The sequence below is a fragment of the Corythoichthys intestinalis genome, unplaced genomic scaffold, assembly GCF_030265065.1.
Source record: "Corythoichthys intestinalis isolate RoL2023-P3 unplaced genomic scaffold, ASM3026506v1 HiC_scaffold_23, whole genome shotgun sequence".
Classification (NCBI taxonomy): Eukaryota; Metazoa; Chordata; class Actinopteri; order Syngnathiformes; family Syngnathidae; genus Corythoichthys; species Corythoichthys intestinalis.
The window spans coordinates 4,727,374-4,742,281 of record NW_026651592.1 but is presented as its reverse complement, the minus strand read 5'-3'; the positions used below and the strand labels follow the sequence as shown (position 1 = coordinate 4,742,281).

At 38.3% G+C, this 14,908-nt stretch overlaps 1 protein-coding gene across 7 annotated transcripts in view; it reads left to right on the top strand.

The window, feature by feature from the left end:
* The window catches only part of LOC130911158 (BRD4-interacting chromatin-remodeling complex-associated protein-like), a 59,311-nt gene that overhangs the window by 35,510 nt on the left and 8,893 nt on the right, over positions 1–14,908 (top strand). For all 7 annotated transcript variants that reach the window (XM_057828930.1, XM_057828927.1, XM_057828931.1 and 4 more), the window contains 7 exons: positions 3,481–3,715; positions 3,795–3,892; positions 8,508–8,636; positions 12,379–12,425; positions 12,513–12,661; positions 12,728–12,822; positions 12,895–13,000. In XM_057828930.1, coding sequence (XP_057684913.1) covers positions 3,481–3,715; positions 3,795–3,892; positions 8,508–8,636; positions 12,379–12,425; positions 12,513–12,661; positions 12,728–12,822; positions 12,895–13,000 — 859 coding nt within the window. The remainder of the gene's footprint in view (positions 1–3,480; positions 3,716–3,794; positions 3,893–8,507; positions 8,637–12,378; positions 12,426–12,512; positions 12,662–12,727; positions 12,823–12,894; positions 13,001–14,908) is intronic.

The window sequence follows — 14,908 nt, the reverse complement described above, 5'->3', positions numbered from 1 at the left end:
ATCGCAGCGGGAAAATTACTGCCTTCATTTTTATTTACTGTGCGATAAACGGAATTATCTATCACGACAGGCTTACCTCCAATATGATTTTGCATTTATACATAATAAAAGGTTAGTAAACACAGTTATGAACGTTTTCCACCAGCTGTGAGAGTTAACTCCAGCGTGTTTAGTGTGTCTAGCGGTGGTAAATCGTGGTGGGGTTTTTTTTTTTTTTTTTTTGTCCCCTCTCTCGCAACTGTCTGTTGAGAAAGTGTGTGTATAATGTAAACATGATACGAGTCACACACGTGCCTTATATGGAAAATAATTCAAGTATTTTTGTTCTGTTTGTAATAATGTTGAGCTGGGGCTGTGTGTTTAGGCTCACCTACAGGACTACATTTATTTTATTTAGAATATTTGTTATTTATTTATATATTTTTTATTTATTTTAATTTAACACTATACATAAGTTCCAATTTACTAATATGCTTTGGAAAAATAAAAATCCTGTTCAATAGAAAAAAAGTTTTTTTTTTAACCCAAATATATAAAACCGACCCATTTTAGAGCTGTAATTGCAATACCGTGAAACCGTGATATTTTGGCTTAAGGTTATCATGCCGTCAGAATCTCATACTGGCACCAGCCCAATAGTATTCATCCTGACGTTCTTAAACCTTAATAACTTATTCATTTAACTCATTGATTGGCATTCAGGGTTTCACACAGTGCTTTATAAGCCTGGTGGGTGGCCAATACCCACCCCACGCCAGGCCCCCATCAAAGAAACGAAATCGCTGGCATGGGAATACTTGGGCTAGAGAAAAGTTACAGGCGGCCGCGGCTTAGAGGAGGAGGGCCAACACACATGTGAAACATGTTTGCGAAGGGTAGCTGCCGAGGCACATGCCTAGTCTCCGGGTTATGACGTATCCAACTTTATGACACCGGAGTTTTGGTTGTTCTTTGTTGTTTTTCGATTCTAAACCTACCTAAGACCATTCGCAAACGCTTACACAGTGGTACCTCAACATACGATCGCTTTAACATGCGATCTTTTCGACATCCGACATAAAATTTGACTCGCCATTTGTTTCTACATCCGACAACATGCTCGAAATAGACGACATGACAGCAACGCAGACGGACACACGGCAAATTTTCTTGTGAGAGAAGTCAACACAGGTTTCGAAAAGCTTGGTACAGTTGGTCAAACAAGGAATAAGGTGACACCACTGAAATGACGATGCAAATTATAGACAAATATGGGCTGCGCATCCATGAACTGGCTCAACAATACATCTCCACGGTCCTCCTCCGACCACCGTTCGCCAGTCTTTATAAGTTAAGATGACAATTATTATTGTGGTAACATCATCAAATAAATCGCCAGCTTCGTCAGTTTTTTATCATTTATCTTAGAACTTATCCAACACAAAACGCCTCCTGGCCGCCAAAGTTGACGGTGTTCTCAAGAAAACATTGAAAGCTAAAGTAAACTCTCAGCCGCCACGTTAGCCACGCGGTGCGTTCAGGTATAGGAAAAAAACATCCGCCGCATTAGAACCAGATTCGTTACACTATTACAGGAATTAGTATGATATTATCACCGTATTGGCCCGAATATAAGACGGTGTTTTTTTTTGCATTGAAATAAGACTGAAAAAGTGAGGGTTGTCTTAGATTCGCGGTGTAGACATTATACCCATTCACGACGCTAGATGGTAGAGCTGGGAATCTTTGGGCACCTAACGATTCGATTACGATTACGATTCAGAGGCTCCGATTCAATTATAAAACGATTATTGATGCACCCCCCTCCTTTTTTTTTTTTTTTTTTTTTTTTTTAAATGTTTTGTACATTAGTTCCAAAATTGTTCAAAAATACTCTCAGGCTAAACCACACTACCATTTCAGTATCAAGTTGACATATAGCAGTAAACAAATATCCAAACATAACATTAAATAAAAAAACTCTAGTCCCCATTCTGTATCAGCAGCTTTAAACTACATTCAATTAATTTAATGTTGTGAATCAACCGTTAAATTTGTTAAAATTGCTCCCGTTATTCCATAATTTCCCTTTTGTCTTCTTTCGACATGTGAAAGTTTTAAAACTATTTTAAAGATAGATTCAAGTCAACATTTTACCGATTTAGGAGTATTTTAGATAAAAAGTTAGTTAGGTTTGCTTGGAAGGTTCGCTACAACAGCCTTGCAGGGAAGTGTACTGCTTTAAGATGGCGGCCGTGCTGCTAACACTACCAAATCTATAGTGCATCTAGTCCTATATAAATGATATCCACTGTAATATTATATGGATGTACTTTGTAGCAGCTTTTCGGCAGTAGTCAGGTATGTTGTTGTGTTTTTTTATCTCGTTGCATGAGTTGAGCTAGAGCCGTGAGTTGAGCATTGGCATTACCTGTGGGGCCGGGTAATGGGAAGCATGATGTTTAGCTATTCTCGCTCCGTTCCGTCCCGAAGACCGCCCGGCGCGCTGAGTGTTGTGTACTTCCGCTTTACTTCGCATATTTCAATAATCTGAATTTGGATGTTTGTGAATCGTTCTCGAATCTTCCACGGCCGGATCGCGAATAATCTAAGAATCGGAAATTTTGCACACCTCTACTAGATGGCGCCAGATATCATTGAAGCGATGTTCTGTCACGACAGATCTCAGCTACTCTCAAGTTTGCATTATTTTATTGCAATGTTTTTCTTTATTCAGATTTATTTCAAGACTACAGTTATAGTTAGACCTCACTTTGATGGTTAATGCAGTTATTGCAATTTTGTTGTTTTATCACAATAGATTGGTTTATTTACATTTCAAAAACCAGAAGCCATTCATTTACAAATGTGATTGCACTTTAGTTTACATATTTAAATGTTCAGATATTAAGATTTGAATGAGGCAAAATAACATGCTTTTTCTCTCAAATATATTGTTATAATCATTTGTTTCAGATGTACTGTAATTATTTTCTGTATAAAAATTAATTTGGTGTTCAAAAAGTCTTTTTTTCAAACTTGAGTCTTGAATAAGAGGGGGTCGTCTTATAATCAGGGTCGTCTTATATTCGGGCCAATACGGTATTCCGATTTTTATTTATAATTTATTTGTTTTGCTATAGGTAATTGCCATTTGTAATAGTACCAGCAGAATTCATTAAGGATTTCGTGTAGGTTTTTGGGCTGTGGAACGAATTAATGTGATTATATTGTATTCTTATGGGAAAATCCTGCTCGACATACGACCATTTTGACTTAGGGTCCTGGAACGAATTAACTTCGTATGTAGAGGTACCAGTTTAGTACAAATATGTAAATTTTCAAGAAAATCAGTTGAGCCGTTTCGGAGTCCATACAGAACGAACACACACAAAGTTCCACTTACGTATGTTTAGATTTTGTGCTGTAGTTGGGAAGTTGGAGGGTGTGGTTATGTGCTTTTGATTTAGATCTCATTTTGTTGTGCTTATGTGCTTCTAGATTCAGCAAAGCATCCTGCTGCAGGTCAAGCAGCCCACTCAAGCTCAGGCTCAAGTGCAGGCGCAAGCTCAGGCACAAGCTCAAGCTCTGCCTCCCTCAAACAACCAGTTTAGCGTGCAGCAAGACGTGCCTGTCGACAAAGTGGCAATCACCTCATCGGTCAGCGCCACGACACCCGCTCAGCTGACCTCCGCGCTGCAGCCCACCCCCATGCTCATTACAAGTACCGCTACAGGTACGCACGCGGCCATCATTACCTTGTGATAAGAGAGCAGCGCTCTGCCCTTTATAATCATTCTACCCGTTGTTTGCAGCCTCAAGTGACTTACAGGTCGTCTCAGGAGTCCAGGGACCAGCTGGAGCCACGGTGAATAAGACCATCGCTCCTGTGAGCCTTACACAGCCTGCACAGGTGAGCAATTATTTTTACACCAACATCAAGACTGTGTTTTATATTTATAGTGCTCCTGCACTAACACTTGTTATATTTTTTAATGGAACTAGGACGGCCATGATTAATTTTCTAATTGAGAACCAAATTGTCTAAACATATTTTCATTGTCGAATATTCTTGTCTGATAATGCTATATTCCTGATCGGGTCCGATGACGTCATTTTCAAAGTATTGGAATCGGCAAAAAAATATCGGACATGCCTTTTTTAAATATATATACTGTATATTTTTTAATTAAATCATTTTCTAATTGTATTTAACTTTACAGACATGATATGTTACACTCATCCAGAGTCTTTAGTTTAGGCTTAAGGTAGGGTTATCAAAGTTATCCTGATAACGGCAGTAATTGATTTTTTAAAAAATGTATCACGTTAAAATATTTAATGCATGCACTGCACGACCCACTCACGCATTGTTGCGCTCAATCTGTAATGGCGCCGTTTTACCTATATAGAGAGCTAAAAGGCAGCATAAAATGAGTAGAGTGAATTTTGGCAGCCTTTGGAGCCTTTTTTAATTGGCTAAACCCTTACAATCCTTCTCCCTACTATTAGAAATATCTTGGGAAGTAATGTAGAGAAGCAAGGTAGCAATTGACCTTTTTCTCAACACCGTATGTTATTTCCCAACGCATAGAAGATATATCAATTGGTAGCACGACACACAGTCATGGTTGCTAAAGGCGTGTTACATCCACCCATCATGCATTTGGGCATGGCTACAGTATCATTTACAGAAAGCTCAACAAATACACTAGATGGCGATATTTAGTCACAATATACAAAGTCACAAGTCTTTCTATCCGTGGATCCCTCTCACAGAAAGAATGTTAATAATGTAAATGCCATCTTGAGGATTTATTGTCATAATAAACAAATACAGTACTTATGTATTGCATGTTGAATGTATATATTCGTCTGAGTTTTATTCATTTTTTTCTTAATGCATTGCCAAAATGTATATGATCGGGAATGATTGGAATTGAATCGGGAGCCAAAAAAAGCTAGTTACTGTTACATTTTGTATTGATTGTTTTGTTATTATTTTAAATATTTGTAACAATTTTAAAAAATGAAGTCGCTTATTTATTGTAAATGTTTTAAATACACAAAAAACGGTGAAAATCCCCCTTTTTTTTTATGAAAAAAAAAAAAATTTAACTACAGGTACTCCCCAAGTTACGAACAAGTTCTGTTCCTACGCTGGCGATGAAACCCGAATTTCCGCGTAAGTCGGAATTAATCCTTTAAATACCCCAATGTACTGTAACCCCAAATCTCAAAAATAACTATCCAAAACCATGTATTTTACATCATTGTACGGTCCTTGCCAAGACGTTGGAGCTAAGTCCGAGCTAGTCAGCGAGCTAAACTGACTGCTCATGACATCAAAACTTGCAGAATGAAACTAAAATAAAATTAAGGCAGTTTAATCTTTAATAACAGCAATTCCAAATTTGTGTTTATAACTAGCTGCTGATACAGCAAAAAACAATCCACACAAACGATTAGCAACTTCCAGTTAGCGTCCGCACATCATCAAAAACAATGGCGTACCGCAAGCAATACATCACTTCCGCTCATTAATATTCATGGCATTAGCTACTGTTGCTAAGGAGGGACACGTCCCTAATTGTTAATTTGTCCCTAATAGGAAATGAATGGAAATCGTGTACGGAGGAGATGTTTACAGAGCTAAACCTACTAATTCTCTCCGAAAATGATGTCCCCGGTGCCAAATTCACTGGCAAAGACTTGGAAGACCATAAAAATGTTCAGTTAAAGAGATGGCAAGAGTGTCGAAGGCTGAAAAAGACGAGAGAAAAAAACAAGCCGACCTAAGCATAGCGACTGATGAACATTCTCCTGTTTCAACAAACTATCCTTTACCATCAGCGCTGTCTTTCTTATATATCCTCTGGTTGTTCTACGTCTCTGACCGTTCTTGGGGGAATTTAATTAGCTTTGTGTAGCGATCACAAATGCTACTCAGTGACAGGCAACGAGCACTTTTAATTTTTTAATTGATAACAAATCTTAATTCTATAATTTATTTACACTTCCCCCTTACTAAAGTTGTTTTTTCATACAACAGAAACTGTAACAGTGGCAGTCAGATACCATTGTAATTCTTTTCAGGTCATTCATTGTCAGACAGAAGCAGTACGTCACAACGTTACGCTAAAAAATAAGTTTAAAATATAAAAATGGCTTACCTCTTTGTCCTCTGGAAGACCATGTCAACCCAACAAAATGTTTACTGCATATGAAATGTGAATGGATTCACCGAGCTGGTGTTAAAGTCCGCGCAAGTTGTTTCGGTCTTCACATTTTTTCCTCCCGAGTTTTGGGTTTCCGGAAACGTATGAAGAAAACATCCTTCATATGTCGTAATCTCTAGAGTCGTTTCTACAAGTTCCAAAAAAGCAATGTGTGATCGGCATGTTCGTTTTTGAAAGATTACCGGAGAAAAGTAGCACAAATTACGTTGTTTCTATGTGAGGGTAGGTCCCTAATGTCCCACTTCGGCTTTACTTACGCTTCACGATGCGACGTCACGGTCTAAAAATAGCATGCGTGCGGTACGCCATTACATAAACTCGACCTTAGTAAAACACACAATAAACAGTAAAAAAGGTGTTATATACAGTGCTGGCCAAAAGTATTGGTACCCCTGCAATTCTGTCAGATAATGATCAATTTCTCCCAGGAAATGATTGCAATTACAAATGCTTTGGCAGTAATACCTTGATTTATTTTGCTTGCAATGAAAAACACAAAAGAGAATGGGAAAAAAATTAAATCATTATCATTTTACACAAAACTCCAAAATGGGCCGGACTAAAGTATTGGCACCCTCAGCCTAATACTTGGTTGCTCAACCTTTAGACAAAATAACTGCGAACAACCAGACCATTCTTCTTTGGTCAACTGCTCCAGGTCTCTGAGATTTGAAGGGTGCCTTCTCCAAACTGCCATTATCAGAGCTCTCCACTGGTGTTCTCTGGGATTCAGGTCTGGGCTCATTGCTGGCCACTTTAGAAGTCTCCAGTGCTTTCTCTAAAACCATTTTCTAGTGCTTTTTGAAGTGTGTTTTTAGTCATTGTCCTGCTGGAAGACCCATGACCTCTGAAGGAGACCCAAACTTCTCACACTGGGCCTTGCATTATGCTGCAAAATTTGTTGGTAGTCTTCAGACTTCATAATCCCATGCACACGGTCAAGCAGTCCAGTGCCAGAGGCAGCAAAGCAACTCCAAAACATCAGGAAACCTCCACCATGTTTGACTGTGGGGACCGTGTTCTTTTCTTTGAAGGCCTCTTTTTTTCCCTGTAAACTCGATGTTAATGCCTTTTCCCAAAAAGCTCTGCTTTTGTCTCATCTGACCAAAGATTCTTCCAAAACGTTTTTGGCTTTCTCAGGTAAGTTTTGGCAAACTCCAGCCTGGCTTTTTTATGTCTATGGGTCAGAAGTGGGGTCTTCCTGGGTATCCTACCATAGAGTCCCTTTTCATTCAGATGCCGATGGATAGTACGGGTTGACACTGTTATATCCTCGGACTGCAGGACAGCTTGAACTTGTTTGGATGTTAGTCAAGGTTCTTTATCCACCATCCGCACAATCTTTCGTTGAAATCTCTCGTCAGTTTTTCTTTTCCGTCCTCATCTAGGTAGAGTAGTCATAGTGCCATGGGCTTTACACTTATTGATGACACTGCACATGGTAGACACAGGAACATTCAGGTCTTTGGAGATGGACTTGTAGCCTTGAGATTGCCCATGCTTCCTCACATTTTTTTCTTCTCAAGACCTCGGACAGTTGTTTGGTCTTCTTTCTTTTCTCCATGCTCAATGTGGTGGACACAGGACAAAGGTTGCGTTTAACTGCAACTTTGATCCATTTTAACTGGCTGCAAGTGTGATTTAGTTATTGCCACCATGTTATGTGCCACAGGTAAGCAACAGGTACTGTTAATTACACAAATTAGAGAAGCATCACATGATTTTTCAAAGGGTGCCAATACTTTTGTCTGGCCCATTTTTGGAGTTTTGTTTAAAAAGATTTTTTTTCCCATTCTATTTTGTGTTCATGTTTTATGTTTGTTTTATTTTGGGGGGGTTTTATTGCTAGCAAGATAAATGAAGATATTAATACCAAAACATTTGTAAATGCAATCATTTTCTGGGAGAAATTGAGCATTATCCAACAGAAAAGCGCGGACTTCCAGCTGTAATCTTTGCCCTCTCACTCTTCTTCGTGTGTACGCAAATACGTTCTTCGTGTGCATACAGTATGCGTTCTTACTCGCGTGCGGAAGTACTACCTGCTCTACGCTTCCTGCACCAAAATAAAAGCATCACAAACCAAAAGTCAACATTATTTAAAAAAACAACAAACAAACAAAAAAAAACGACTGGAGACAAAATGGTCGAAATCACGTAAATCGGGTACGTCGTAATCCGGGAATTCCAGACTAAACATTCTAATCTCTGTCATCCCCCACATGGTTAACATATGCTCACTGTTTGGAACCCCTTTTGTTTTTGTTTTGTTTTACATGACTGATGCAGCCAAAGCCTGGAGTGATCAGTTCAGTTGGAGGGATTACTTTGGGTAAAAGTGGCATGCAGATCCACGTGTTGGGCGCCAATGTCACCCAAATGCCTGCTCCACAGCACCCCGCTCCTCTACAACCTCAGGTGAGTTACAATCTCAATTTGTATAGACACAAAATGTCAAATTTTTACTGTGGCGAAATGTTTTTTTGTCAACAATAACACTTACGAAAATGTTCAAACAACGGTTAATTTTTTTCATGATGATGACGGAACGATGACAAGCTAAAGGCTGATTTATACTTTTGCGTTGCGATGACGGCAGACCTACGCCGTTAACGCAGACCCAATTTACGACCCTACGTCGTAGCCTGACGTTCGCCTCACAAAAATCCTGACCACACGTCACGTCAACGGCTTGTGATGTGAACGTCAAAAGACAACAACACCGCCGTTTTCAAACATTGGCAAATGTCTTCTGTGTTGCCTACGCCTCAACTTTTGTATTTGTTGTTCAATATCGATTAGCTGCAGGGGCAAATACTGTATTAGCCCGAATATAAGACGGTGTTATTTGCATTGGAATAAGCTAGGGTTGTCAAAGTTATCGCGTTAACGGGCGTTTTTTTTTTCTTAATCACGTTAAAATATTTGACGCAATTAACGCACATGCCCAAACAGATTAAAATGACAGCACAGGGTCATATGCACTTGTTACTTGTGTTTTTTGGAGATTGTCGCCCTCTGCTGGCGCTTGGGAGCGACTGATTTTATGGGTTCAGCACGATGAGTATTGTGTAATTATTGACATCAACAATGGCGAGCGACTAGTTTATTTTTTGCTTGAAAATTTTACATATTTTAATAAAACGAAAACATTAAGAGGGCTTTTCATATAAAATTTCTATAACTTGTACTAACACTTATACTTTAAGAAGTCTTTCTATCCATGGATCGCTATGACAGAATTGATTTATTGTTATAATAAACAAATACAGTACTTATGTACAGTATGTTGAATGTATATATCCGTCTTGTGTCTTATCTTTCCATTCCAACAATAATTTACAGAAAAATATGGCATAGTTTATAGATGGTTTGAATTGCGATTAATTACGATTAATTTTTAAGCTGTGATTAACTCCATTAAAAATTTTAATTGTTTGACAGCCCTAGAATAAGCCTGAAAAAGAGGGGGTCGTCTTATATTCGAGGTCTAGACATTTACGACGCTAGATGGCGCCAGATATCATTGAAGCGATGTTCTGTCATGACAGATCTCAGGTACTCTATATTTACATTTCAAAAACCAGAATCCATTCATTTACAAATGTGATTGCACTTTAGTTTACATAGTTTAATCAGATCTTAAGATTTGAATGTGGCAAAATAATGTTTTTTATCTTAAATATTAGAGGTGGGAATCTTTGGGCACCTAACGATTCGATTACGATTACGATTCAGAGGCTCCGATTCGATTATAAAACGATTATTGATGCACCCCCCTCCTTTTTTTTTTTTTTTTTTAAATAAAGTTTTGTACATTAGTTCCAAAATTGTTCAAAAATACTCTCAGGCGAAACCAAACTACTATTTCAGTATCAGGTTAACATATAGCAGTAAACAAATATACAAAAATAACATTAAATAAAAAAACTCCAGTCCCCATTCTGTATCAGCAGCTTTAAACTACATTCAATTAATTTAATGTTGTGAATCAACCGTTAAAGTTGTTAAAATTGCTCCCGTTATTCCATAATTTCCCTTTTGTCTACTTTTGACATGTGAAAGTTTTAAAACTATTTTAAAGATAGATTCAAGTCAATGTTTTACCGATTTAGGAGTATTTTAGATAAAAAGTTAATTAGGTTTGCTTGGAAGGTTCGCTACAACAGCATTGCAGGGAAGTTTACTGCTTTAAGATGGCGGCCGTTTACTAACGCCCGCATCTAGCTTTTTGCAGATGTGCTGCTACAGGAGTCTACAATCCATCTAGTCCTATATAAATGATATCTACCGTAACATTATGTAGCTTAGCTGTACTTGTAGCAGCTTTTCGGCAGCAGGCAGGTATGTTGTTGTGTTTTTTTTTATCTCGTGGCATGAGTTGAGCTAGAGCCGTGAGTTGAGCGTTGGCATTACCCGAGGGGCTGGTTAATGAGAAGCATAATGTTTAGCTACTCCCGCTCCGTTCCGTCCCGAAGCCCGCGCGGCGCGCTGAGTGTGTTGTACTTCCGCTTTACTTGGCATATTTCAATAATCGGAATTTGGATGTTTGTGAATCGCTCTCGAATCTTCCACGGCCGAATCGCGAATAATCTAAGAATCGGAAATTTTGCACACCTCTATTAAATATATTGTTGTATTCATTTGTTTTGGATATACTGTAATTTTCTGTATAAAAATTAATTTGGTGTTCAAAAAGTCTTTTTTCCAACTTGAGTCTTGAAAAAGAGGGGGTCGTCTTATAATCAGGGCCATCTTATATTCGTTATATATATATTACACACATTCCATCTCTGTTGCCATGATTGGAAGAAAACTAAAGGAATTCGACAAGAGTCCCCCAAAACCGTACAAAGACAAAGCCACCGCCCCTCTTGGCAGTGAATTACAGAGCAATGGGTTCTTGAACTTTTAATGCTCAATGACGCCGTAGGGTCTATGCCGTCGCTCCGCTGTCAACAGAACACAGGAGCATAAATCATGCCTTAAAACGTGGCTTGAGATACTAAAACATAACTAGACGAATGCCAGTTCCGCCTGACAAGACGGCAAGGAGACGAAAATGTGACATGGTTTCTGTCTTATGTTCACTATGTGTGAGATTTTCATATTTTACGTGGAGTATGTCAGCTTGCATCGTAGCAGTGTTTGGGTCTTGTCACTCATGTGAGATGTGTTGCGCCTGTCCCTCACTCTTCTCACCACACTCTCCTCAATTTAAAATGTGTTTCAAATTAGGCTGTGCTCCATCTTGCTTGTATGGAAATATTGTAAGATTTGTATTCTTATCATGGCAAAAGATAACATGCAATGTAGCATTGGCCTTTAAAGGTCTATGCTGAGTGATCATCCAACACCAAATGTCACTCGTCGCATTAGCAAAGGATTAACTTTGGCGTAGTGAGCAATAGAGGTGCGCGAAATTTCCGATTCTTAGATTATTCGCGATTCGGCCGTGGAAGATTTGAGAACGGTTCACAAATATCCAAATTCCGATTATTGAATTATACCAGGTAAAGCGGAAATAAAACACAGTCAGCGCGGTCTTCAGGACGCAATGAGGAAGGGACCGAGAGTAAATATCATGTTCAACTCATGCCGCTAGATTAAAAAAAATTAAAAAAACAATACCTGACTGTGGTCGTCAGCCGCTACAAACAGCGCCCAGTTGCTAGTTGCTACAAACATACGGCAACATACGGCTATGGTAGATATCACATATATCTAGAACTAGATGTGAAATGACAGACGACGGCCGTGTTAGATCATATAGCAAGAGCTAAATGCGAATTGACACTTTCCCGCGCTAGTAAACAGGCGCCATCTTAAAGCAGTAGACTTCTTTAGATGGGTCTGATGTAGCGAACCTAATTACCTTTTATCTTAAAAAAAAAAAAAAGAAAAAAAACAAAATCGGCAAAATCTTGACTTGAATCTATCTTTAAATGATGAAACAGTTTTAAAACGTTCACGTCGAAAGTAAATAGAAGGGAAATTATGGAATCACGGGAGCCATTTTAACAACTTTAACGGTTGATTCAAATGCATTCACGTGCAGAAGTTATTTTTGTACACTTGTGGTTAACATTTTTACATTTTACTGTCATGAACTGTGTAAATGTTTGATTGAAGTAGTTAATATACTTTTGTCTCACATTAGACAACAGTGAAGATGCCTTTCAGTGCAGAGCCCAGTAAAGAAGCCAGGTTTGTGTCACACTCGTACAATTATCACTGTTGCACATTCTTCTCTCCTTTGTGTCTGGAGTAACTTTGATTTCATCCACTCTGCAGGTTCCTGGAGCAGCTGAGGAAACATCAAGGCTCGGTTCTCCACCCCAACTACAGCGCTCCTTTCTACTCGTTTGAGGACACGTTGCACCGATTACTGCCTTACCATCTCTACCAGGGAACTGCCAACTCGTCTCAAGATTATCAGAAAGGTAAGAAAGGAAAGCAAACCTGGACTGAAATGAGGATTTATCTTTTGAAAACTCCGTCTTACACAGTGGATGACGAATTTGAGAGCGTCTCCTGCCAGCTGCTGAAGAGAACGCAAGCCATGCTTGATAAATATCGATACCTCCTCTTTTCCGAATCAAAGGTGAGTCCGTAGAAATCAACCCTTTGTATCTCTTGGACTGAGTTCCACACTGACTCAATGTTTGAACCGCAGCAGAGACTTGGCCCCTCGGCAGAGATGGTGATGATCGATCGCATGTTCATCCAGGAGGAAAAGCTCGCGTTAAGTCAGGACAGGATTTTGGCCAAGGAGAGACCAGGTAAGGTGGTGCAACATTCAGTCGTACCTCTAAAGCCAATAAAAGCAATTCTGATGATGTACGTAGTCGAGGCGTGCGAAATTTCCGATTGTTAGATTATTCACGATTCGGCCGTGGAAGATTCGAGACCGATTCACAAATATCCAAATTCCGATTTTTGAATTATACCAGGTAAAGCGGAACTAAAACACAGCACGTTCTTCGGGACGCAATGAGGAACGGACAGAGAGTAAATGTCATTTTCAATTCATGCCGCTAGATAAAAAAAACAATAATACCTGACTTCGGCCGACAGCCGTACAAACAACGCCCAGTTGCTAGTTGCTACAAACATATGGCCACATACGGCTATGGTAGATATCACATATATGTAGAACTAGATGTGAAATGACAGACGATGGCGGCGTTAGAACATTTTAAAAGCTGCAGCTATCGAATATTGTAGTAATCGAGTAATCGACTGAAAATTCTATCGATTAATTGAGGAATCGTATAAAACATTTTTTTTAGGTAAAGAGCAATTATAAATATACATGAGAAAAAAAGACATTTAATCCAATATTGAACCATTTTCAGTCAATCAATGTCTTTATTTTCGATGTACATTGTTGAAAACAGCCAACAATTGCATCTCAGATGTGACTAGAAAAGAGAATTCACTGCTTTCACTCAAAAAAACTTCTAGATTTTATTTTTTAAAAAAAACATATTTCTTACCTAAAAATGTAATTACGCTTGATAACACACATCAATTGAAAGCTACTTGTTTTTCCCACGTGTTTCAATTGAATTTCCATTTGTGTCGAGCTATTTTTAAGTTCTAGTTAAGTTTTAAGTTAGTCTAAACTTTAAGTGCTGATAGGATTTTTAGTTTTTGCAGTGTTCAAAATATTTCTATGATACCTGCTTTATTGGTGCACATTAGGGACCTGTCCTACTTGTTTTATTCAGCAATGACTACTGAGCTAAAACTGACAGTTAGCTTTATTATGTTTTCATTTTACACCCTCATCACTCTACAGCGCTGTGTTTTTACAGATTCAATAAAGCCTGTATGTAAGACACGTTAGCCACGCATCGACCGTGCGTGGCTAACGTTTCCATTTCATTCTTTCCATTCCAACAATAATTTACAGAAAAATATGGCATATTTTATAGATGGTTTGAATTGCGATTAATTACGATTAATTAATTTTTAAGCTGTAATTAACTCTATTAACAATTTTAATCGTTTGACAGCCCAAAATATACAATATAAATGAATACTACATCACATTTCTAAAATATAAACACATAATAAAATAAATAATAGCCCATTTAAATAAAATAAATTAAAATGAGCTAAAACACCTGTAATTAAATAATAATAATAATACACAGATCCTGCTTACACAATTAAATTTATTAATTTCTGTGTGGCACTTTAACTTGAGAAAATCCACCAATAAAGCTTTTGAAAACAGTTTATAAGGGAAAAAAATGATTCATTGAGGCAATTCATTTGTAAAATACATGTTAAAATCTCTGTCATTGGGATTGCTTTTCTCTTTAGCACAGGACTTTTTTTTTTCTTTCAGAAAGAAAGCTGACCAATACGCGGGGTCTGAAAGGCAAATTGTTGTTGGATTATCTTTAAATACCCGCTACTTTTTGAGCAGAATTTTAGCTTTGTATAGTCTAATGTTCCTATTGCTGAAACCACAAAGGTGTGTAATAAACAACTAGCACATTTATATTTTGCATTTTGTTTTCTTTCTGTACTGAAAATGAACCGAACCGTGACCTCAAAACCGAGGTACGTACCGAACCGAGATTTTGGTGTACCGTTACACCCCTACAAATTATATAAGTCAGCTTGGGCGCATTTATCGTCATCGAGTGAAAAGTACATATGGCCACATCGCCCAG